This window comes from Peromyscus maniculatus, chromosome 7 (assembly GCF_049852395.1).
Source record: "Peromyscus maniculatus bairdii isolate BWxNUB_F1_BW_parent chromosome 7, HU_Pman_BW_mat_3.1, whole genome shotgun sequence".
Lineage (NCBI taxonomy): Eukaryota > Metazoa > Chordata > Mammalia > Rodentia > Cricetidae > Peromyscus > Peromyscus maniculatus.
Window position 1 is genome coordinate 52,873,995 of NC_134858.1, and position 27,190 is coordinate 52,901,184.

At 37.5% G+C, this 27,190-nt stretch overlaps 1 protein-coding gene and 2 pseudogenes across 3 annotated transcripts in view; 2 read left to right on the forward strand and 1 right to left on the reverse strand.

Moving 5' to 3' along the window:
• Scaper (S-phase cyclin A associated protein in the ER) overlaps positions 1 to 27,190 on the reverse strand; it is a 369,576-nt gene that overhangs the window by 239,757 nt on the left and 102,629 nt on the right. For all 3 annotated transcript variants that reach the window (XM_016004546.3, XM_006971561.4, XM_076576323.1), the window contains exons 18-20: positions 22,340 to 22,421; positions 20,890 to 21,042; positions 20,183 to 20,290 (exon numbers count right to left, since the gene is read on the reverse strand). In XM_016004546.3, the coding sequence (XP_015860032.1) occupies positions 20,183 to 20,290; positions 20,890 to 21,042; positions 22,340 to 22,421 (343 nt within the window). The remainder of the gene's footprint in view (positions 1 to 20,182; positions 20,291 to 20,889; positions 21,043 to 22,339; positions 22,422 to 27,190) is intronic.
• Positions 12,757 to 13,437, forward strand: LOC143274159 (kinesin-like protein KIF23 pseudogene; annotated as a pseudogene).
• On the forward strand, positions 16,897 to 17,530 carry LOC143274160 (kinesin-like protein KIF23 pseudogene; annotated as a pseudogene).

The following is a 27,190-nucleotide window of genomic DNA, read 5'->3' on the forward strand; positions in this document are numbered from 1 at the left end:
TTGTTTTTCTGCTAGAATAACATAGCAGTGACATACTGATATACTATAGATCAGTGCCTCTCTTGATCCACCTCAGAGAAAGAAGCTTCTTCTTGCAGCAGATGGGAATTAAGACACAGAGCCACAACTGGACATGACAGAGGGTGAGAGGCTCTGGAGCTGTCAGTCTAAATGGGATGTCTTCATCAAAGCCCTCCCCCTCAGGGCTTGGAGATCTATGTGGAAGGGTTGGTGGAAAGACTGTAAGAGCCAGAGAGAATGGCTGACTCCAAAGAGACAGTGTTTTCCAGACACACAGGACTGCTGTGCACATGAACTTGCAGAGGCTGTGGCAGTATGAAAGAGCTGCACAAGACAAGCTATTTTCAATGTTCCACATCCCTCGTACAGGCTACACTGTATGTCATTTCTATTCCTACACTACAGAAGAGGAATGCCCCAAATGCCATCTTCAATTTTGTAAAAGGCCCAATTATATTATTTTCAGGTGCACATAAATGCCATTCACATATCTATCAGAGATCCTTAAGGGTCCTATACCTAATGAAAGACATTCTACAAAAAGAATTAGACCCGAACTAGAACTGTTGCAATATATTTGATTATACTATGTAAAGATGGACACTATGACTGGTCTAATAAAAAAGCTGAATGGCCAATAGCTAGGCAGGATTTTCAGAGCAAAGAGGATGCTGGGAAGAAGAAGGGTGGAGACACCAGGAGGCACAAGGAGACATGGAGGGAGTAAGAATGCAGGATAGAGAGTATGTAGACGAGGTAAACCAGCCTCAGGACAACACATAGATTAATAAAAATGGGTTAATTTAAATTATAAGAGCTAGTTAGAAATAAGCCTAAGCTATTGGCCAAGCTTTCATAATGAACAATGTCTCTGTGTCATGATTTGGGAGTTGGCTGGCGGGACAGAGAAAGTCTAACTACATAGAACTACCAAGAACCTTACCTTTTAGGCAGGTGTGGTAATGCAAACCTGTAATAGCAGTACTTAGAAGGCTGACAGGAGGGCTGACATGAATGAGGTCACCCTGGGCTATACTGTGAGTATACTGGGATAGAGTAAGAACCCCCGCCCCCCAGGAATCATACTTCTAAAATAGACAATACCCTTACATAAAACAGTTGTTTTAAATCAAAGTGGGAAGGAACTATATAACAAGTGAGGACTGACAGGGCTCAGGAACTTGAAAGTGTATAAAAGACTTCAACCTCCAAAGATCAGTTCATGAAAATCACAGTATATTTCTGAGGAAGTCTTAGTTATTAGAAATCCTTATCAAGTAGGATTCTGAGAAAATGCTGACAACAGGAGTAGAATTTTAGATTATCTGACTCACCTTATAAAAATAGAAAAATTACTAAGAAAACAAAACCCACCAAAAAAATTTACAACAAAGTAACAAGGAATGCCCAAAAGTCTCAGATAAAAGCAGGTGAGGACAAACACCATCACATCCATAGGAGTCCTGGTCTCTCCAAAGAAATGAAGCCACCAAGTGACGAGCGCAACAGATCACCTGAGGACAGTATCTGGGAAGAAGAAGGCTGATTACCTCACCTGCAGGTGAGTGAATGGTGCCTGCATTATGAAGGTCAGTTTGGAGGACAGGCCCTACATGGTCTCAAAACTCAGCCACCATGGCTTCCCACAAGGGGCAGGCATTCATGCATCACTCTGACAACAACAATTAGCAGCCTAGGTGAGAGAAGAACAGGGAAACAACCAGGAAACTGGAGAAAGCAAGCCAGTGTATTTTCCAACACATAGCAACAGCTACGCTGAATCACAACTCCTTCTAAACAGCTTTATAAAACTTACCTAATGCAAAAATAAAAACAAAACAGTAGAAGTGCCGAAGCTTCCAGGACAGAGACTAAAAACAATGCAATCCTAAAGAAACAAACAAAAATCGTAAAGACCAACTAGGAGGTCACACCTAAAATCACAGCATTGGGGAGGCTGAAGCTGGAGCAATGCCAAGAGTTTGAGGTTGCCTAAATAGTGGCTTCCAGGCCAGTTTTACCTACAAAGTAGAACCTTATCTCCAAAAATTAAAAAAAAAAAAATCTTAGTGGACAATACCAAGATGTAACCTCTAAAACTTTCTGGCTCCAAAGAAAAAGAAAACTGCCATTTAGAGGAGGAGACAAACAAACAAAGAAAAAATCAAGTATCTTTTCAGAGAAGAAAGATGACCATCAGCCTTTTAGACAACAACATTTTATGCCACAAAACAATGAACGTGTTCATTAATCTCAAAAACAGAACTGATGAAAGGTAAAACTAACTTCCAAGTAAAAGGAACACAAATGAGCTACTATCAGTATTTAAAAACCTCAACAACGTATTCTCATATGCAGTTTCTAAGGAATCTACTAAAGAAAATGTCTGAAGGCATAGTGAGGAGACTCAGCCAGTAGAAGGAACCTGACTCTGAGCATGATGACCTGGAGTTAGTTACCCAGGACCCTTATGGTGGGAGGAGAGAACAAACTCCTCCAAGTTGCCCTCTGGTCCTTATGTACATGCCCTAACACACACACACACACACACACACACACACACACACACACACACACACACACACACACATACTCGATCACAATAAGTAAATGTAATTAAAATTTTAACGTGGAAAGCCATTAAAAAAAGTAATTGCCACTGATTGGGTTTGGGGCGTGGCTCTGTTAGTATATGTACTTAGCCCTGAGCAAGGCCCTAGGTTTCTATACTCAGAATTGTACCCCTAAAAGGAGCCATTATTTAAAAATCTCTGCAACAGACTTCAAAAACAGATTCAGTGGACATAAACGTAACTGAGTCAGACATCATCTTGAATTTGTCACGGGAAGGCTGGCAATGAGGACACAGAGGCTTATCAAACTTTCCTGTCTACTATTGTGTTTGTTGTAAATTCACAATAACCAGTCATAAAAATAACGAGGTGCTTTACTAAGAGAAGTGAGAAGTGTACACTGATCCAATCACCTTTCTTGACTGACTCTCGTGTATCATGGCAAAAGGTAACTGCTAACTACAGAGCGCCACAGAACCTGCACACTGAATAACTGTGTGAAAAAACTGCTTGCAGTGGCTGGTTTGGTAAGGTTCAAATGGTTTTCACTTAATCCCAAGGCCGAGCACTGAGAGGAGGCTTCTCTGAGGACCCACCCACTAGCTGACAGGCTGCAGCTTTGCTCTCCCTAGTCTAGGTTCAGAATCCAGTACACCTGAGTAGTGCTATAAATGATGAATATGAGCAGATCAAAATGTTAACAGTAGGCATTACTTTTTTTCTACTTTGATCATTTTCTATTAATACATATTAGTATATTCATAATGATTAAAATTAATTAAAGAAATGCGAAGAAAAGCAGGCTTTTCAAAGAAAGTCAATTTACACAGGGTTACAGTTACTGCAGGATGATTACCTCCAGGGAAGACTAAGTATTACCAAGTAAGAAACACCTTCTATAGCTACTCAGAATTCTAATTATTGTAGCATGGGCACAAGTAAGATACAGTCACAATCTGTAGCAATGAGAACCAGCTCTCATCCTAAAGCAGCTCTAGATCTCCTTCTTTCCTAACAGAATTTTTTAAATGCAAATCTTAGCCTTAGGGAAGTCCAGTCCTCAGAAATTATCCACAACAGCATTTCGTATTGTTGACTCTAAGTAAGCACTAATAGGAGGCACTCTTTTCTACTCCAGTCTATGATGAGTAGAAAGAAGCCAAGTATAGAGCTCTCCATCAAATTCGCAACTCAGTACAGGGATGTCTCCTGCATGCACTTACTTAGGTAGTAAACTGAAGAGGCTGGCTGGAGAAATGACTCAGAAGTTTAGAGCACTGGCTACTCTTCCAAAGGTCCTGAGCTCAATTCCCAGAAACAACATGGTGGCTCACACCATCTATAATGAGATCTAGTACCCTCTTCAGCCATGCAGGTATACATGTAGGCAGAACGCTGTATACATAATAATAAATAAATAAATAAATAAATAAATAAATAAATAAATCTTTCTTTAAAAAGTAAACTGAAGAGATCAAATGATAAATCTGGAATTCCCTTCCTAATGTTTTAAATATCAATCTGAAAAGTGCAAAAGCTAACTAATGATAGCTAATTCTATACACATACATTAAGTCTAGTTTTTAAGTCACAACTCAAGTCTTAACTAAATATTGCTATAACATGAAGTACAAATGGTGTATATAAAGACACTAATACCTATACAGACATCTTGTCAAAGATTGTACCTTGTTAATCTTTTAATTACCTTTTCCTGCATATAAGACAATAGCCTCTCTAGCATAATTTACTAAATTATAAATTACAGTATTAAATGAAATAACTGATTCTACAGTTTATGATTCTGATATTTTGTCAGACTCCTAATGGTTCCATGTTCCTTATTTTACAAAAAAAAATAGACACAAAAACTGAGCTATATAAACAAAAGTCATGATCTGTGGAAAATAATGTTCTAAAACAAAGTTAGTATGAAAATATAAATGATAAAATACAGAACTTTGAACTGTCAATAGTAAGTCTTTTCAAGTAAACACATTTCCTAAAATATGGCACATCAAAATAAATGATCCATTTCACATCCTTAACATCTTAAAATACCAAACTGAATTTTTAAGAATGCTAATTGTTAGAGATCCTTTAAAATTATTTAAATGTCTGCTTTGAAAAAAAGTCACCTTTTCTTAGCCTGGCATAGAGGCCCACACATTTAATACACCAGGGAGGTAGAGGAGGTAGGGGGGTGTCTCTGAGTTAAAGGCTAGCCTGGCCTACATAATGAGTTCCAGGACAGCCAGAGCTACATAGTGGGATTTGCCTCAAAAAAAAAGAAAGAGAGAGAGAGAAAGAGAGAGAGAGAGACAGAGAGAGAGACAGAGAGAGACAGAGAGAGACAGAGAGAAAGAAGGAAAGAAAGAAGGAAAGAAAGAAAGAAAGAAAGAAAGAAAGAAAGAAAGAAAGAAAGAAAGAAAGAAAGAAAGAAAGAGGAAAAGAAAACAAAATCACTACAATAATGTATTTTTATTTTTGAAAACCTAAAGTCTTCTTCTAAAAATGAAATGAATCTAATGTTATGCTTCAATTAAGTTCTCTAGATCCAAGGTTCAAGTTCAATATGAGGGTGGTGCTGGATCCTAATCTGCACAGGCAGGAAATTAATATTATGTTTTACCTTAAAAATATTTTTCTTTCAGCCAGGCGGTGGTGGCGCACGCCTTTAATCCCAGCACTCAGGAGGCAGAGGCAGGAGGATCTTTGTGAGTTCAAGGCCAGCCTGGTCTACAAAGAGAGTTCCAGGAAAGGCGCAAAACTATACAGAGAAACCCTGTCTTGCAAAAGAAAAAAAAAATTTCTCTCATCTTCATTCTGTAACTTCCAAAACAAGTTTGGAATCTAAAATTCAATATTTCTTTATTCAAGAATAAAATGTTTTTATTTACATTACTAAGATTAGATATTCCAATCTTAAATTTGCCCCCCCCCCCCAAATCAGATTTTTAGGGTACTTCTGCAATACTCCCTCATTGTCTTCTTATCCAAAATAAGGAATGGAAGGCAAAGGAATTGGAACCTGCATTTATTGTGTTCTCAGGATGACAAAGCAAAAGCAACTTGAAAAGTTAGAAGTAAAAATGATAAGGGAAGGAGGAAAGAGATGATGGTGTGCAGAAAGGGAAGAGGAGGAAGAGAGTCAGTAGGAAAAGAGGAAGAGAGGGCAGAGAAAATAACAACCATTTGAAACATGGCATTTTTAGACAGGTCAATATATCAAACTGTGTTCACAGATACAGGACATTGCAAATAATACATATGTAAGCTTTAGCTCAAATAACTAACATTTAACTCAACACCTACTATGTGTCAAGAACTTGGACTAGCTGCTTCTGTTAAAGAAGAACAATTCTCTGGATATCAGAATTTTAGCTAGAATTTAAAAAGATCAATAACAAACTCTTCTTTTGATTGACCTCATTCCTTATAAACTGATCTGGTCTGCAACAAACAGTTTGGAGAAACGCTTTAAAGTTGAATCACAATTACTGATGGCTTTTTGTTGTCTGTACAAATAAACTTATTCCTAGGTACCAACCTAACAGTATCCAAAATGAAGGCACTACACAGAGAAGTTAATAACTCACACTAAACTGGGGTGTTGAGAGTGTTGGGAGATTAAAGAAATTATAATATATACCAGAGGTGGTTTCACATGACACCACTTGCCATTGTTCTCTGGTGAGAGCCTAACACAGTGTACAAGCAAATTCTTAAAAATACATCAAGAAATAACAAGGTTTAAGAGTTTCATTATATTTATGGTTTATAAATTTGTCAAACAGTAAATTTGAAAAAGTGTGAAATGCAGTATCCTGTCAAATGGTGCCCTTAGTGACAGCATTCTTTGAAAAATGAAATTAAATATATATGACACTGACAAGTTTAAACTAGAGGGGGCATTTTAATTATACAAAAGGCTCAACTCTGTTAAGGTCCCTTATTTCAGATGTAGACTACAGTAGAGGTTTTATCAATTACAATCTATGTATTATATTGTTTAAAGTGACAGATGAGAAAAATGAAGCTAATGAAATACAGTGAAACAGACACCAAGTAAAAGAGAAAAAGCCATTCCCTGATAAGGATTATAGTCCACCATCTGTCCCCCTGCCACTCAGTGACAATTACAAATTCTCCATCAGTTTTCTAGTAGGTGAAGATGATGAATGAGGCAAGGGCTTCCTGTGCAGATCCTGACATTCTTTCTGATCTAATCTGAGGCTTAACAGATGACTCAGAGAGAGGCTCAGAGTTCAACAACCTCATCACTAGATCACCATGTGGAGACTGCTGGGGTCTAAGCTCAGTTCTGCAGTGAGAAACTGTTTAATTGTAATGATTCAAGTCTCACAAAGAAGCAAAGAGGGTTTTCTCAGAATGCTCAGATCTAGCAACTTGGATTATTGTTAGCACCACCCTCAGAAATCATTTCAATAACAGAGTAACAATGACACTACATATCAGAAAAAGTATCACCCTGGAGATTCAAAATCAGAGGGGAGGTAACGATCAGAGATAGTACTGCTCCATCTCTAGTTGTATCCAGTCATGATGACAAGGCTGTGGGGAAGCCAGCAGCTTCACATCAGCAGCAATAGAACAAATATTCTCCTTAAATAAGGTACATGCAAATATAAGATACAAAGGTAAAAAGTAAATTAGGGAATGGTTATATTAATACGAGGCAAGGGAGATTTTTCACAGCAAAATATATGACCAAGGATAAAGGGGTAATTTACACTAATAAAGGAGTCAATCAAGAAGACATACTAGTTTTTGGTATTTATATAAATATCTAACCACACAAGTTTATAATACATGAAACAAAAGTTGATTAAACTGTCAAAGAAATTGATAAACCTACAATTAGAACCAGAAACTTCAAAACCCCTCTCTAAACACTGGGAAAACAGAGACAGAAACCAGCAGATGCACAGATGAGTAGTTAGCTGAAATGATGGGTGTGCTTACTGTCTTGACCATAATGATGGGTTCAAGAGTATGACCATATACCAAGTTATCGAACTATAATTAAAGCACAATAAAACACATGGTAGTCATACACTGAGCTCTTAAAAGAGAAAAAAATTCCAAACACATGCTTCTATTTATTTATTTGTTTAACTGAAAGAATTTTTTGTTAATTTTGTATAGAAAGATGCACACTGTAGTTAAACAAGGCATTGTAAAATATACTACAATACTATAAAGTACTGAGTACTTTGTAAGAACAAAACATGGGAGCAAGCTATTTGAGAGATTCACCTAAAAATCAAATGAACAAAAATAAAAAGTATTAGGACTAAGGGTGGGCTACATCTACAAATCAAGTAGAGTGTCTGTAAGAAGTTAATTTTATTTTATTTTATTTTTGTTTTTGTTTTGTTTTTGAGCTGAGGATCGAACCCAGGGCCCTGCACTTGCTAGGCAAGCGCTCTACCACTAGCTAAATCCCCAACCCAAGAAATTAATTTTAAAGGTATAAAATAATTCCCTGGAACCAGTACAAAAAAGTCAAGGAGAAAGAAAATGTTTTTGTAGTTTTGTTCACTAAACTAAGAAGAAGTTTGAAAAAATCTTCCAGGAAATCAGACCCTCTTCTGATCTCTGTGGGCACCAGGCACATATGTGGTACATGCATGTGGTGCACATACATAGATGTAGAGAAAATATTCAACACATAAAAATACACAAGTACACAAATACACAGAACACACACACAAACTTTGACTTTGAAATAAACTGTTTAAAAGAAAAGACATATAAAACTAAAGTCTCTGTAAACTTAGGGCTCTTTAGGTTTCTAACCCTGAATCTTTAGAAATATCTCCAAAAGTAAATTGCTTTTAAATTTTTTAGATATATTTTATTTTATGAGTATGACTGTTCTATATGCATGTATGTGGACCATGTGCGTACCTGATGCCTGTTGAGGTCAGAAGACGTACTAGGTACCCTGTGACTGGAGTTACAACTGTCTGAGAGCCACCATGGGGATGCTGAAAATTGAACTCAGATCCTCTGTAAGAGCAACAAGTGCTCTTAACTGCTGATCCATCTCTTCAGGCCCCCAAAACTAAACTTTTAATTATTAAAAAATAATCAACACTAAAAGTGACTCTAATTGTTAGTATTGACAATAAAACTAGAGGCTGGAGAAATGGCTCAGTAGGTAAAGATGCTTGGCCACTAAGTCTAAAACCTGAGTACAATCCCCAGAACCCACGTGCTACAAGGAAACTCCCATAAGTTGTCTATTATTTACACACACACACACACACACACACACACACACACACACACACACAACACACCCCACAATAATTAATTAAAATAAGTTCTCAAATTGACTTAAATTCATTAATCCTATTGAAGCACAAAATGAAAAAAAATGGAAGAACTTAATGATTTAGAGCAGCAGTTCTCAACCTATGGTTTGCAACCCCTTTTGGGGTCAAATGACCCTTTCACAGGGGTCACCTAAGACCATCAGAAAACAGATATTTACATTACATCATAACAGTAGCAAAATACAGTTATAAAGAGGCCACAAAAATTATTTTATAGTGGATGTCCCCACAACAGGAAGAACTGTATTAAGGGTCACAGCATTGGGATGGTTGAGAAGCACTGACTTAGAGTTTGTTCATTTGCTTTGCTTTTCTGTTGACATTTACACAATGCTCTCTTAACACTTTTTTTTTTTCTTTTTTTTTTTTTGGTTTTTCGAGACAGGGTTTCTCTGTGTAGCTTTGTGCCTTTCCTGGGACTCACTTGGTAGCCCAGGCTGGCCTCGAACTCACAGAGATCCGCCTGGCTCTGCCTCCCGAGTGCTGGGATTAAAGGCGTGCGCCACCACCGCCCGGCCTCTCTTAACACTTTTGTAAGAGGGTAAAGGCTTCTGCTCCTACAAAGGAAAGGTAAGGGAACGAGTGAGCTTCCTGTTTCCCAGATGGATCAAGATGCCACACTTCTTCCACATCAATGCCAGACACAACCTGAGCTCAACAATGAGCTCAGATTATTTTTCACTTCACATAAGATGAAGTGACTTTTTATGCTTTTGCTGATACGAATGAACGAAATTTCCTTTTTACACATCCATCACTTAATTAGCATAATTTCTGGGGAAATTTAGCATTTGAAAAATCGTGTTTGATTGCAAATATACAATGAATGTTAGTGAATTTAAGATCCTTCACGAAGATCCTGCTCATACTTGTCAGGAGAAAAATGAAATTAACTTTAATTTCCTTCATATTTGATAAGACAGCATAAAAAACAGAACTTGTCTAAGTCATATTTTTGAAATGCAAAGGATTTCACAAAGAAAGAATACACAGGTTAACAATGGAAAAAGACAACCACCCACAGCTTTTAAACTTCACTCTCCTTACAAAAATAAATTCATCTTACACCAAAAATTATGTGCTTCATTAAATTTTGAGACAGGACAGTGAAGAAACCAAGCATAAAAACTAACACCGTTTCTCTAACAATACATGTAAAATTTTTAACTTTAGAATATATTCATAAGTAGCACTCATTTTTATGTTAAAACATAACTATTTGAATTATAAAATCACCAAAATATCAAATACACATTATTTCTTTTGTGAGAAGTCTTTTAAAATGCAAGAAAAATTCTCCAGTCAAATTAGATAAAAACACAAAACAATAAAGCTTTCTTACTCAGCAGCAACCTATTATGTTTAACAGTCTTAAAATAAAACATGTCAAAGGTCAAGAGTAAGTTATCCGAGATGTCAAGTGCACTGGGTCAAAGGTACAGTTTTATTAGGTCAGAAGTGATATAAATAAAATCTTATATGCCAAAGAAGGGTAATAGACATGGTGTATATAATGTAAAGACATCATAGGCGACAAGTAATAAGTTTAAGTAGAACAAGTGTATTTACTATAGATATCTTCACTGATTAAAAATGAAACTTCCATGTGAGTAATATAAAATAGCCTCTCTATAATATAGCACAAATGCTGTATTTCTAACATTGTTTTTCAGGAAGAAGGAGCTTTCACTAAGAATAGTTACATGTATTAAGTAAGAATTTTCATTATTTGCAACTGACAAGAGTACACAAAATGAACACGTCAAACAAACCTCAATCCACAATGACTAAATAAAAGACCACTACAACTACAAAATGTACACATTGCTATACACAGTTTTATCAGACTATTATTCTTTCCTTTTCATTTGTTTTCATTGAAATTAAGATAAAATTTATATCTAAGTTTATATAATAGCATACTACAATTTTTTTTTCATTCTAGAGATAAAACTGGGGACCTGTGGATGCCAGCAAGTATCCTCACCAAGCTGCATCTACTACCCTAGAAAACTTTTTAAGGTTTAATTTTAATTTACTTTAAAATAAATAATATATTCAGCTTTACAAGAGAATTTACTAATTTTTTTTCTAAATGGGAAGCAGTACCCATCATTTAAGGGCAGCAATCCTCACTTAAAACAAATTCTATCTAGAAAAAAGGATAGAGGTCATTGGTTTGTTTGTTTGTGGGGAGTTTTTTTTTTTTTGTTGTTGTTGTTGTTTGATAGAGTCTCAGCCACAGCTGGCCTTGAATTCTAGCCTCTGCCTTCCATCTGCTGGGATGCAGACATGTGCTACCATAGCCCACAGGTGACTACAGTTCTAAAATCAAATTCAAACAGAAATACTGTAAGACACTTAAGTAAAAAAAAAAAAATCATACCACCTTCCCTAAAAGTACTCATACAATCTGAGTAAAAATCATAAATTATTTGAGGCAAACTAAATAGATAACCAGTTCCATATGCCACTTCAACTGTATTACAATTACATAGAATTTACAAAGAAGAAATTTAGAGGCACATTAAAATAATACCTTTAAAACTATGTATAATTTTTCACTTCAATTAAATTCAACTCAGTAAATGTTCATTAGAAATCTAAACTAAGTATCAAATATTACATCAAATATAAACTCATAGAAATACAACACTGGAGGCTTACTTCCAGCCACAATGAGCTGGCTAGTACTAGATTCATAATCCAATTCCAAAGGCTACAGAAAATGAACAAAGCAAGCAAGTGAAGGTAGTAAGGAGCAGCCACACAGCCAGCATCTGTGACCAGGGCCTCAGGGATAAGGACAAGAAGCCCAGGAAGTATGCTTCCACCCTCCCTGATTCCTCCTTAAGACAAATGTCAGTCCCAGACTATGCTCAGGAGAATAGTGCAGGCTACAAGTGAGAATTAATGAGCTGAAGAGACACAATCCAGAAGTTAGACCGGAAAAGGAAGAAGTCACAGAGAATAGAGTCCAATTACTTTTGTGCAATTTCTCTTTAACCATCAGTTATATCCTGAAAATCATGAATAAATAACCATTTCATTCCTTCGACTTACTTAGATAAAACTTGATTTAGAAACCAGCCACAAAATGATTCACTTTCTCAGAGTATTCAGCCCAGAGGAATGCCTTCAACCCAAAGCAATGCCTTATCTGCTTGAATCTTCTCAAATCCTAGAGCAGCCAAAGTCTATACAAGGCCTTTCAGGTACTCCCTACTGAAAAGGAACACAATTCCCCATGATGTGTTTTCCTTTCTTTTGACAACTCAATAAATAAATTCCAGATGCATTACTGATGGTCTTTGCCTGAAGGGTATTAATAAAAGTCTAATAAAAATGATTACTGCAGTGCCACAGAAAAAATAAAGGCCAATCTCACAAGTTAAGAATGAAGAAAGACATAGAAAGTACATACCATGCAGTATCATCTATATGAAGTTCCAGAATAGGCAGGAGAAATTGATACTATCTATACACTAGTCATGATTTAGGAACATTACAGTGAATGGGCAAAAGGTAATCTTCTGGATGGCATGGAATTATATATCCTGTTCTAGGCAATGTAACACCAATGTTCACATATATAAACATTGCTTAAATGATAGATATTTGTGTACCTGATTAATAAATGACATACGTTAAAAAATGTAACATAGGCAGCATTGCCACCCAGCTCTCCTCAGCAGGAGTCTGGATTCCTGTGACTGACTGTTGTCTGAGTCACTCCGTTCCCAACAGCTCTGCTTGGGTCAGAGTCCATAAGTCTGGACAGCACAGAGTCTATGACCATGAAGCCAGCAAAGGCTAAAATGGCTGGGGACCCTATAATTAAAAAAAGAGAAAGAAAAGGATCCCAAACAAATCTTAAGATCCAATTGGAGTGTACTATAGAGCACACCCACTAAGCTTTCCTGATCAAGAATGCTGCGCAGATTGTGGTCAATAATACAACTGTACAGCTCCATACTGAGAGAGTTATGTACTCAATAGAAATGAAGACTACAGGAGACTTAGTATTCATTTAGGAAAATTTTGGGCACTCATACCATCCAGAGGAGGCTTTTTAATGCTGTGGCTAACCCCTTGACAGATGGCCTCATTTATGGCAAGAATGATCTTTTTTTTACAGATGGTATGGCTGGAAGTAGAGAAGCCCACACAATGACAAGTTGTCCAGATGATGGAGAACTGCTTCCTCATTGCGTAAACATATTTCTAACAGCACAGGGTTATTTCAAGCAAAATGTTACATTTTAAAATCTAATGATAGGAATAGTATGGACACATAATGTAAAACTGATGCCTTATTGGAACATCAGAAAACAGAAGCCATGCCCATTCCAAAGATCCCCTCTAGCAAGTGACAAGTAGATCTCGAGTTTGCAGAGAAGATAAATATACAAGAATTCTGCAAAGCAGAAGTTAACAAAGACAGTGTCTTGCTGTGTAATAATCCCTTTGTACACTGAGAAGAGTTGTCATTGTGATTAGTTTTATAAAAAAGCTAACTGGCCAATAGCTGGACAGGATAAGGTTAGGCAGGCAAACCAGACTAAGTACACTAGGAAGAAGAAGGGCAGAGTCTTGGGAGTCAAAAGAGATACAGAAAGAAGCAAGATGAATGTACCATATTGAAAGAAGGTACCACCACATGGCAGAGGGTAGGTAAGAAATATAGGTTAATTTAAAATGTAAGAGTTAGCTAGTAACAAGCCTGAGCTATTGGGTAAGCATTTATAATTATTATTAAGTCTTTGTTCATTTATTTTAGAGCTGGTGGTCCCAACAAAAACTCTGCCTACAATGTCTATGGCATATTTGGTCTCTTATATTGAAATCTATAATAATTACATATATGATCTACCGAAGATTTCTTAGGATTTTATTGCTGTGAAGAGACAACATGACCATGGCAACTCTTATAAAGGAAAGTATTTAATTGGGGCTACCTTACAGTTTCAGAAGTTTGGTCCATTATCACCATGGCATGGGACATGGTGGCATGCAAGCAGACATGATGCTTAAGAAGGAGCTGAGAGATCTACATCTTGGTCCCCAGGCATCAGAAGCAGATTGCATCACTAGACTTAGTTTAAGTATATATGAGGCCTCAAAACCTGCCCCCACAGTGACACACTTCCTTCAACACATTTACTCCAACAAGGCCACACCTCCTAACAGTGCCACTTCCTATGGGCCAAGCATCCAAATGCATGAGTCTATGAGGGCCATATCTATTCAAACCACCACCTTCCAATCCCTGGCACCCACAGGCTTGTAGCCATAACATAATGTAGAAATGCATTCAGTCCAACTTCAGAAGTCCCCAAAGTCTGTCACAGTCTCAACAATGTTTAAAAGTCCAAAGTTCAAAGTCTCTTCTGAGATTTATGCAATCTCTTAACTTATGCAATTTTTCCCTGCAAAATCAAAATTAAAAAAGAAAACAAATCACAAACTTCCAAAGTATAATGGCATAGGATATACATTACCATTCCAAAAGCAAGCATAGTGAAGAAAATACTGGACCAAAGCAAGACCAAAAACCAACTGGGCAAATTCCAAACTCTGCATCTCCAAGTATGATGTCAAAATGTTCTTCAGAGCCAGGCAGTGGTGGCAAACACCTTTAATCCCAGCACTCAGGAGGAAGAGGTAGGCTGATCTCTGTGAGTTCAAGGCCGGCCTGGTCTACAGATCTAGTTCCAGGACAAGTAGAACTGTTACACAGAGAAACTCTGTCTTGAAAAAACAAAATAAAAAGAAAGAAAAAAATGCTCTTCAGATCTCCAACCCCTTTCAGCTTTGTTGACTGCCACACACTTCTTTCTCTTGGGCTGGTTCCACTTCCTGTTAGCAGCTTTCTTCAGCAGGTATCCCATGGCTCTAATGTCTCTAACATTTTGGAGTCTTTAAGGCAATCTGGGCTTCACCTTCACAGCTTCACTCAATTACCTCTCTGGGTCTCCATACAGGGACACCCCTGCCACATGTCTGGCCTCAGCAGCTTTCCTTTGTCACAGAGGATGATTCCATAACCCCTTTCTCCTATCCTTGATTCTAAAGCCAAAACCATATGGCTGAAGCTGCCAAGTTCTGCTGCTTGCTGGGGCTGGAACATGGCCCCCTTCTTCAATTACAAGCTTTCTATTTTCAATGGTTTCCTTTACTGTCTAAGCCTAGCTGTCCTGGAACTTGTTCTGTAGATCAGGCTGGCCTTGAACTCAGAGGTCTGCATGCCTCTGTCTCCTGAGTGATTAAAGACATGTATTACCATGCCTGGACCTAAGCTTTTCTTTAATTCCTTTTCAAAAAAGATGGAAGCTTATCTGGTGGGATCTTGCCCTGAGGTCACCACTTTCCTTACTCCATTTAACATCTGGCTTTTTTTTTTTTTTTAATCTTTTTATCCCCTTGAACACAGGATTTAGATCCATTCTATTTCCTGGTGCCCCCTTTCCCTTCAAATTGTACATTTTATAACTTTTCTTGCCCAGCTTGCTCCTTTTCATTACAGATCTTTATAAGAGTGACCACTAATAACCACAGGACAGAGTCAATATTACACTGTTTTGAGATTTCTCTTGCCAAGGGAATTAATACAAATCTCTTCACTTTAGCCTCAGGCAGACTCTTTGGACAAGGGCAAAAAGCAGTCACATTCTTCACCAAAATATCATAATAACAACATTCTAAAATTCTTCTCCTCTGAAACCTCTTGAGCCAGGCCCCCATATTTCAAATCACCCTCAGCACCACTTTCTTCCATGTTTTTACTAGCATGGCCCTTGGAGAGGAACTTGAAGCATTCCACTGCTTTCCTAACCCAAAGTAGCAAAGTCCAAATTCCTCCAAACAAAAATATGGTCAGACCTACGACAGCAATAACTCAGTCCCTGGTACCAACTTCCATCTTAGTTAGGGTTTCTATTTCTGTGAAGAGACACCATGACCACATTAACGCTTAAAAAGGGAAACATTTAATTGGGGCTGGCTTACAGTTTCAGAGCTTTAGTCCATTATCATCATGGTGGGACAGGGTGGCGTGAAGGCAGACATGGTACTGGAGAAGGAGCTGGGAGTTCTACGTCGTGATCCACAGGCAACAGGATGTGAACTGGCAGTCATACTGAGTATAGCTTGAGCATATAAGACATCAAAGCCCACCTGCACAGGGACATACTTCCTCCAACAAAGTCAAACCTTCTCGAACAAGGCCACACCTAATAGTGCCAATCCCTATGGGCCAAGAATTCAAACACATGAGTCTATGGGGGCCATTCCTATTCAAACCACTACAGAAGGTGTGCAGTTTGATCCCATAAAGCCCAAGTGGAATGGCTGTAGTACATCTATGAAGAACACAAACTCTGTACTCCCACAATTTAAAGGCTCCAAGAAGGAAAGAACCACAGTATGTATGGTATAGAATGTACTGTAGCAGGCTTTTTTGTACTGCCAACCACCAAATCATGACAGAGAGACTATTATTAATTATGAAAGCCTGCCCCCACAGTGGCACATTTCCTCCAACAAGGCCATACTTTCTAATAGTGCCACTCCTTTTAGGGGCCATTTTCTTTCAAACCCCCACATCAACTGTTCAAGAACTACTTCAATTGTAAAGAGAAGATACAGCTGATTGGGTGTGAATACAAAGGCTGAAGACTATGAAGAAAGCTTCCAAGTCATGAGATTTGCTGAAGTAATCCAAGAAGTGAAAGAATGAGACCAGGAGTGATATGTAGCTTGACACAAGAAGACAAAGCAGAAACTTGGCTAGGGAGGACAATTCGACGAGCCACTGGTGACTGAAATGAATCTACAGAGCTTCTCATCATTGCCCCTATTCAAACTTTGGATATCAATGAGAGACCCTCCCAAAAATAATTGAAGTTTTGGAAAAACAGCATTGCCTGTGATGACTGATGACTGAGTTTAGCAAGCAGTGTATTACTTTCAAAGCTTTATTAAAAGAAATTGAGAATGTGACTGAGCCCAAACCTGAAAAGCCAGAGACACCCTCCTGAGAGTAGGGCCACGAAAAATATCACCAAGAGATCTGTCCCTCCATCACCCATGCCTAATACACCAACTACCATCTGACACAGAAAGTTCCATTCTGCATGGAGCAGATGAGTAGATCATAAGTCTACCTCCCTCTAACATGCAGATTGAGACAGTCATGCAGTCACATGTCCCTCACACCATCACAGTGTCCTTTGAAAATGAAAAGGTGCTAGCTAAGTGTGAGAAGTACATGCTGACCCACCAGGAAGTGGCCTCTGATAGGAAGATTCAGATTAAAGTAATTAAGGGTGATGTTAATGAGGTGGTGGGCAATCTGTTCAGTTTACTGATGTTGAGACTGTAAAATCAGAATCACCAACTAATAGTCAAAAATAAAGATCGTCCACAGTAGCACCTGCCCAACCAGAGGGTACAGAGTCTGAATGGGCCGGTGTAGAAACAAACTGTTCCCTGGCTGTGAGGATGAGAGCAGGATCTCAGCTGGGACCCCAGTATCAGCATCATTCACTACCCAAATCGAAGAGGCCTTGAACTGACAGCCCTGGTATTAGAACATTTTTGTTTGTATTGATGACTTCTCCAAAGCAGTGCCAAAAGCAATATTGGGGTCATCATACAAAAGAGAGTATCTAGATCACAATGAAATTTTTGTGACTTTTCCAACTGTTCTAAATATGTTCTAGAGTTTCTTTCTTTTTTTTTTTAATTTATTTATTATGCATACAGTATTCTGCTTGCATGTATGCCTGCATGCCAGAAGAGGGCACCAGATCTCATTATACATGGTTGAGAGCCACCATGTGGTGGCTGGGAATTCAACTCAGGACCTCTGGAAGAGCAGCCAGTGCTCTTAACCTCTGAGCCATCTCTCCAGCCCTCTCTAGGGTTTCTTAAACAAAACAAATTCTGCTACTGATAAGATGCAAAAAATGTACTTTAAACATATCTAACAATTAAGACAAAACAAAGATGGTAACTAACCAATGGTAAAACCATTTTAGAAAGTATTTAGAATTTTGTATGTATACTTTCTTTCTCACCTTTAGATATTCCAAAGGAATTGAAATGTACGTGTACACACACACACACACACACACACACACACACACACACACACACACAGCCAGTAAGATGGCTCAGTGAATAAAATCCTGACGACAAACCTGAATTTATTCCCCAACGCCCAAATAATAAAAGAGTTAGTTGCCGTGGGTTACTCTGAGTCAAAATGGGAGGTGGGAAATCTAAAGAATCTTGAGTATGCAGAGCAGTGGCCAATATTAACAAGAGAAATTCTGCTTCACAAAAAAGGTGGAATGAAATAGCCAACCCCCAAAGCTGTCTCCTGAACTCCACCCACCACACTCAAAAATAACTGAATAAAAATAAATCTTAAACATAAGTTTATCATACACTGATATTTACAAACAGACACTGCTATAGATGTAACCAACCGTCTTATTAAATAAGAAACACAGAAACAATGCAAAAGAGAAAGCCGAGAGGTCAGAGCTCAGAGCTGAAATCTCACCCTTCCGCCTGGCCTGCGGTGTCCCAGCTTCCCGAATCAGGGCTCTATTTCCTGTCTGTTAGTCTATTTAAAGAGACAGAACAAGCCACAGCTATCTCACCTCACCAGTTCCTCAGCTGGTCCTGTTTCCTCAGACTGGAAGCTTCTGTGTCCTCATCCCAATAGCTCTCAGCTGAACTGTGTTGCTCCAAAGCCTGAAAGCTTAACCAGCCAAATGCTTCTAGTTTCTGGTCCTCACGCCTTATATATCTTTTTGCTTTCTACCACCACTCCCTGGGATTAAAGGCTGGCTTTCTGGGATTAAAGGCGTGTGCCACCACCGCCACACTCTTGCTATGGCTCTAATAGCTCTGACACCCGGGCAACTTTATTTATTAACATACAATCAAAATCACATTTCAGTATAATTAGATTACCACCACACACTGCCCTCAAAGAAACCACAATAATCTTTCTTGGGCATCTTAACAGATGTTTATCAAGCATGAATTCTATATATTTAGAACAGGAAGAACAAAAAATAATTCATAGATATCATCCTAGTTCAAGAACAGTTAAATACAAAATTATAAACATTCATAAAAATGTAAAATTTCAGTACATAATAATTATATGTAAGCAAATAATGTTTCTAAAACTTTGTAAATTGTTTACTAATTGAACATTAACCACTTACATGAAATAGATATTGATCTATGTTTTCTAAATCATTTGATAAATCACTGATAAATTCCTTTTTTTGTTTTGTTTTGTTTTATTTTGTTTTGTTTTGTTTTTCAAGACAGGGTTTCTCTGTGTAGCACTGGCTGTCCTGGAACTCATTCTGTAGACCAAACTAGCCTCAAACTCAGAGATCCGCATGCCTCTGCCTCCTAAATACTGGAATTAAAGGCGTGCATCACCACTACCTGGCTTTACTGATGAATTCTTGTCTCAAATTAATAACAAAATATTTTAACTTCTCTTTTTTAAAGATCTGTGTGTGTGTGTGTGTGTGTGTGTGTGTGTGTGTGTGTACCTGTGTGTGTGTCTACCATTCACAATGTGCATGGAGTTGCCCACTGAGACCAGATGAGGGCATCAGATGCCCTAGAGCTGGAGTTCCAGGCAGTTGTGAGATACCCAACATGGGTGCTCAAAAACAAATTCTGGTTCTCTATAAACTCTGGTACTCTTACCTGCAGAGCCATCTCTGGAGCACCTGTCTGAAAAATCTTTTTTCATCTGTTCTATTCACTAGGGTGTATGTGTGCACATTCAGTTGTTTATGTGCCATGCCATGTAGGTGGGGATTATTACATGACAATTTGAAGGAGTCAAGTCTCTCCTCCCACCCTGTCAATCTCAGGGATCAAACTGAGGTTGACAGGTTTGGCTGCGTGTGCCTTTATCCTCTGAGCTAACTATCTCACAAGCACAAAATAATGTAACTTTTTCTGGCACAAAAATTATGTAAGTGATAACAAAAATTTTGTTTGTATAGTTAATATGTATACTACAATAATAACATATATGTCTATTACATTAATAGAGATTAAGTGCTAAATATGGTTCTAAATAGTTATATGAATACACATAAATAAAAAACTCATAATAAAAGAGCAGAGCCTAGATAATCAATTAGTAATTGTAAAGACAGAAGTAAAGCTTACCACTTCTTCATCCGAAAGTTCACGCCCCTGGATACTGCTATTCTCCCTCACAGCTTGCTGGTGTTTTTTCCCTTTAATGTGGCTAAAGAGATACACCTCCGAAGCAATCTAAAAACACAAAATCAAAGCTAAATCAATCAACATACCACTGCATCCAATGTTAAAAACTAAACATTCAATCCAGTATATTATATACAATTTCAGATCACTCTAGAATATATATTAATAAAAATATTAATATATAAATTATATAACCTATAATTATATATAAATTATACATCATGTAATTATATTAATATAAATTATATTAATAATTAATATTTTAATATGCTATTGACATATATGTAATATTTTATAATAGCTTAAAATATTTCCCCTAGAATGCAATTCTGAGACTAAGTTTAAAGATTCAAGTCTCAGCATTGAAAAACTGGGTTTTGATTTCTGGTTCCAAAATATTAAAATATTGACTTAGTCTATCATTAAACAGGTAAACAACCATTTTAGTAACAATTGCATACATTGGCACTTTGCACCGCCATTCCTAAATGCTATTATTTTTAACATTTACTTTTCATTGAAAATCCTCAAAGAAGTCAATATCACTTAGTAGATGCCTTAGCACCAGATTTAAAAGGCTGGAAGTCTTTTAATAAATTTTAGCAATAAATTCTATCACTAGACTATTAATAGTGACAACCACCTACCAGGACATTGCAGAGAGAACACTGCTTCTTTCTTTCATAAGGGGTCAGTTTAGGGGCATAATCAGTATTTGCATGTCGCCCACTACTTAACTCAGCAGCCTTTTCTTTCCTTTGTTCAATCTGTTCCATGTGTCTTCGAATGCTTTCATCATGCTGTAGACAGGGGCAAAGTGTGAGGAAACTTAAAAAGTACTCAGATTATACTGAGAACTGAGAGAAAGACCTTCCATTAAAACTTCTAAAATAATTCAAATGTACCTTGTTTTGATACTAACTTTCACACTGAAGAACAAAGAATGCAGTCTTTTAACATCACTCATGCACAATAATGCTTCCTAAAATGTGTCCACAGGATGGTAGTACATGTTTTGTGGGAAGAGTTTCATAGACAAATTTGGAAAACAGTAAGTTAAAGATTTTTAACACAGAACTTCACATATCTTCTAGTGCACCACTGTGCTCAGAGACTCAACACTACTGGTTACTTTGAGGTAGAATTTGATAAACTTTTACCAACTACCCATTTGGTTACCTATCAAACACTATGAGAAGTGCTGATCCACAGAAACACCATGCTTAGACACACAGCAGGGAAGTGACAAAGACCTATACCTACACCTGCCCTATAACTACTTTTTCACCTCCAGCCACTATCTCAGGAAAATCTTTTTTGTGTTCACACTATTTTATATAGCCGGAATGTATCTTACTCAATTGTATTTTCTATATTCAACTAATTTTTTTAAGATTCAGCTGAGTAATTATTCTGCCTGATCTTTGATATGCATATTAGACTATAACCCTACATCTATTATGCAGAAGTTATCCATTTAACATCTGAATCTCATACTAGATTAGGCACTTTCTGAAAATGGGAATCCAATCTTATCCATTCATTAATATTTGCTGCATTGAATTTAAATGAATGATAAATTACTATGACAAATAGAAAAATGTGGTCTTTCACATTAAAAGGTTACTATTTCTATAAGGAGCCAACATGTAAATCATTGTATATATAAAGCACTCATATAGCAGAGATCACCTACATGCTATAATATTGGGAAATTTTTTTCTAGAAATCAATAGTTTTTATAACCTTCCAAGTTAGAACTACACAACTCAAAAGCATTGAAATCAAATGAATAATTACTAGATAATTAAAATAAGTACTATTAGTAATGACTTCAAGTTATTTACTAACTGATTAATAAGAGTAACTACTAAATATCTTCATTGCTGTTCCACAATGATTATACAATATAAATTTATATCAAACTAATTTTGGTTTCCAAACAGTTGAGTTTGAGTCAGTTATAAGTGAATCACAAAAGATCTGTTATGTAAATATTATAAATACAAATGAATTCAACTTTTATTCCACTGAATTTTGTAATGTGCTCCATTGTAAGCTCTGAAATTTCAAATTAAAATAACAAGCTGTCCTGACCTTGAGCTGGATTTTCTTCTGCAGCTCTTCCATAGCTTCCTGCTGAGCTGCCGTGAGTGCTGCCAACCGTTCTTCCCGGTCTCTGTAAGACAGTCAAATCTGTAGGTTCACCTGCGTGAGTAACACGCCCAATCTCATGTAACCAAAAAATACAATTTAGATGCAAGGCTTATATATTCTAATAGGCCATTATTTTTAAAATATTCTGAATGTGTATTATACCTCAAATATTGCCCAATAAATATTTGAGAAGCAACAGGAGTTTGTTTCATCTTGTTTTTTTTAGTGATGATGTAACACAGATGATAAGCTATGAAAATAAGTTTCTGACCCCAAGAATGGTTCTGGAACTATCATTAAATATAAAATGTTGAAAACATAATTTATACTTATTCTCTTAAAAATATTACTACTCCCACAAGAAAACCACAGAAAAGGCACAAACTGATAAAGTGAATAGAAGAGGATACCATGGTGTACTCTGAACATCAGCATTTCTAACTGAAAAGCTAAACAAGGATACTGGTATCTGAGCTCCCAGGGAGAAATCAGAAAGGAAGGTATTTTGATCAGAAGAATTCAATAAAACTTCAGAAAATGTTAAAAATCAAGCAAATCTGAAAAAATAAAAACTGAGTCTATTAAAATAGGATGAAAATTCACAAAAGCTGAAAATACAGTGAAAGAGTAAGAAAATTTAGAGAATGAACTCAAGATGTTCAACAACTTTGTGGTTGTGTTGTGTGTTACATGCCTATGGAGGCCAGAGAGGAAAGTCAGGTGTCTTTCCCTATTGCTCTCTACCTTAGAAATAAATTCAAAGGTTCCCTGGACCTCCCAGGGAAGCAGGAAAGCTAACTGCAGATTTTCACTTCTCCCTCTCCACTCAAAATCCAACTGTAGCAGACCACCTGCAGCCTCCACCTCCTCTCAGTCATGAGCTCCAGTGAATCAAGCAGATCTTCTCCTCCAGCCTTCCTCCCCACACATCCTGTTGTTCCAGGCCCCAACTCCAGTAGGCTTTCTCTGGAAACTTGCCAGCCAAGCCTGACAGAGAAGCAAATAAGCCAGCAGTTCTCAAGCTATGGAATGCAATGGTGGTCAAACATCCCATTCACAGGGGCTGCATATCAGATATCATGCATATCTGATATTTATATTACAATTCATAACTAGCAAAATTACAGTTATGAAGTAGCAATAAAAATAATTTTATGGTTGGGGGTCACTACCACATGAAGAATAGTATTAAAGAGTTGCTATATTAGGAAGTAGTAGGCCACTAAAGTAGGCAGGTAGGCAAGCTTCAGATTTTCACTTTTCCCTCTCTCCTCCATTGCCAATCCCCCAGTCTCATCTCTATTTGTGGCCACTTCTCACTCTTTACCCCCATTCCCAGAGGACAAATCAGATCCTGGTGGAATACCCTGCTTTCTTCCCTCCTGTGGAATCCTCACCATCCCACCCCTAGCCCATCCTCCTTCCTAAGTATCAGCTCCCAACACCTAAAAACACATTTTACCGGAACCACCAGGGGCCACATAAGTCAGAAACCCAGAAGAATTTCCTACCAGGCAACACAAAGGCACAAAATGTTCCTAATAACCAGAAAGGGCAACCAAAACTAAGGAACAAAACACCCATCCAACAAAGACAAAAGCCAGGTATCAGCACCTGGAATTATAATAACAAACTAATATGCCTAGATGCCAGTTTAAAAACTCAGTAACAGCCAGGACAACATGTCTCCGCCATAGCCCAGCAAGCCTACAACAGTAGGCCCTGAGTATTGCAACACAGCTGAAGCACAAGACAAACGCTTTAAAACAGCCTAGGTGAATATGATCGAGGTCCTTAAAGACAAAAAAATAAATCCCTTAAAGGAATCTATGAAAACAGAAATAGTGGAAGGGAATGAATAAAACGGTTCAAGACCTAAAAGTGGAAATAGAATCAGTAAAGAAAATCCAAACTGAGGAAAATCTGGAAAAGAAAAATTTGGAAACTTGAACAAGAACCTCATAGGCAACCTTCTCCAACAGAACACAAGAGATGAAGAGAAAAATCTCAGGCATTAAAGAGACACTTAGAATGAACAGATACCACAGTAAAAGAAAATGTTAAATCTAAAATAAATTTTGGCACAAAACATCCAGAAAATCTGGGTCACTGTGAAAAGACCAAATCTAAAAATAACAGGAATAGAAGCAAAAAAAGAAACCCAAGTCAAAAACATAGAAATATTTTCAACAAAATAATGGAAGAAAATTTCCCTAACCTAAGGGAAGAGATGGTTATCAAGGTGTAAGAAGCATACAACACACCAAATAGACTAGACCAGAAAAGAAATTCCCCTAGGCACAAAATAATCAAAACACTAAGCATAAAGAACAAACAAAGAATAATAAAAGCTGCAAGGGAAAAAGGCCAAGTAACATATAAAGGCCGATCTATTAGAATAATACCTGTTTTCTCCATGGAGACTCTAAAACCAGAAGGGCCTGGACAGGTGTTCTACAGATGCTTAAGAGACCACAGATGCCAGCCCAGACTACTATACCCAGCAAAACTTTTAATCATGATGGATGGGAAAAAAATAAGACATTTCATAATAAAACCAAATTTAAGCAATATCTATTTACAAATCCAACCCTACAAAATGCTCTAGAAAGTAAACTCCAACCTAAAGAGGTTAATGACATCCAAGAAAACACAAAGAATAAATAATCTCAGACCAGCAAATAAAAAGGGAAACACACACACACACACACACACACACACACACACACACACACCAATACCAACAAAATAACAGGAATCAACAAGCATTTTTCACTAATATCTCTCAACATCTGTATTCTCAATTCCCAAATTAAAAAAAAAAAAGACAGACTAAAAGAATGGATGCAAAAACAGAAGGATCCAAGAAACACATCTTAACATCAAGGATAGATATCACCTCAGGGTAAAGGGATGGAAAAAAATATTTCAAGCAAATGCAAGAAACAAGCTAGTTATAGCCATTTTAATATCTAACAAAATAGACTTCAAACCAAAACTAATCAGAAGAGATGAGGAAGGATAGTACATACATACTCATCAAAGAAAAAAATGCACCAAGAGGACATAGAAATTATTAATACCTATACCCCAAACATGAGTACCATAGTTCATTAAAAAAATAAAAAAAAATATTAAACACCTTAAATCACATATTGACCCTCACACGCTGAGAGACCTTTTTTCCTCAAAATAATATTTCTATTAATTGTCTGGGAATTTCATACAATGCACTCCAATCACACTCAGTTCCCACCCTTGTGCCCCCCCCAAAAAAACCCACACCAAGTCCACTTTGTGTTGCCCATACACTCACTGGAGCACAGTCAAACTCCTAGTGGCCAGCCCCTTAAAGGAACTGAGTCCTTCCCCACTCCCTCACCAGAAGCTATCAGCTGTGGAGAGCTGCACTTCAGCATCTTTATCACAGCTTTTAAGGACTTGCTTCATTAGCTTCTTTTCTGGACCGTTTCCTTTTTTAGGGGGTGGGGGAGGTTGTCACAGAAGTGGTCAATGTCTCTCATTCGCAGTTATGAGTGCCATCATCAACACCACTGCAAAAGAAAGGTCCTTGCCCACAGCAGCCGGCCGCAGCAGGATCAGGGACTTCCACATGATTTCTGGCAGCAGCTCAGATCACGGACATGAACTTGGTCTTGGGTGGCAGAATAGATCACAGACATCAACACATCATCCAGCGGCATCACAGACCATGGAAATTTGTTGAGGAGACTTAATCCAGAAAAATGAACCATTCCTCATCTCAGATATCTTGTTGCCCTGGCCCTGCTTATCAGCTACATGCTTCTTTGTCCACCACAGCTGGGGAAATATACTACCCCACTCTCACCAAAGGACAGGCCATCCAGACAAAAACTAAACAAAGAAAGGCTGGAACTAATGGAGGTTATAAGCCAAAAAGAACAGATATTTACAGAATATTTCACCCAAACATCTTATCTGACCACCACAGATTAAAGTTAGGTATCAGCAACAGAAAGCTTACAAACGTGTGGAAACTGAACCACTCACCACTGAATGAAAAACAGGTCAAAGCTGGGTGGTGATGGCACACGCCTTTAATCCCAGCACTCAGGAGGCGGAGGCAGGAGGATCTCTGTGAGTTCAAGGCCAACCTGGCCTACAGAGTGAGTTCCAGGACAGCCAGGACTGCTTCACAGAGAAACCTTGCCTCAAAAAACCAAAAAAGAAAAAAGAAAGAAAAATGGGTCAAGATGGAAATTAAAGACTTTCTAGAATTAAATGAAAATGAATAAAAAACATACCCAAACTTATGGGATACAATGAAAGTGGTTCTAAGAGGCAAGTTTATAGCACTAAGTGGCTACATTTTTAAAAAAAAAAAAAATGGAGATCTCATAATAGTAATTTAACAGAATACCTGAAAGTCCTAGATGAAGAAGGAAAAAGTTATACCCAAAAAAAGTAGAAGCCAAGAAGACAAAGCATCAACCTACAGAATGAGAAAAGATTTTTACCAACTACACATCTGATATAGGGTTAATATCCAAAGTATATAAAGAACTCAGCTAGATATCAAGAAAACAAGTAACCCAATTAAAAAAATGAGGTACAGATCTAAACGGAGAACTCTCAAAAGGGGAAACTCAAATGACTGAAAAATAAATGCTCAACATTCTTAGTCATCAGGGAAATGCAAATTAAAACTACTTTGAGATTTCATCTTACACCTGCCAAAACGGCTAAGATCAATAAAACAAGTAACAGCTCATGCTTAGGAGGATGTGGAGTAAGGGGAACACTCATCCA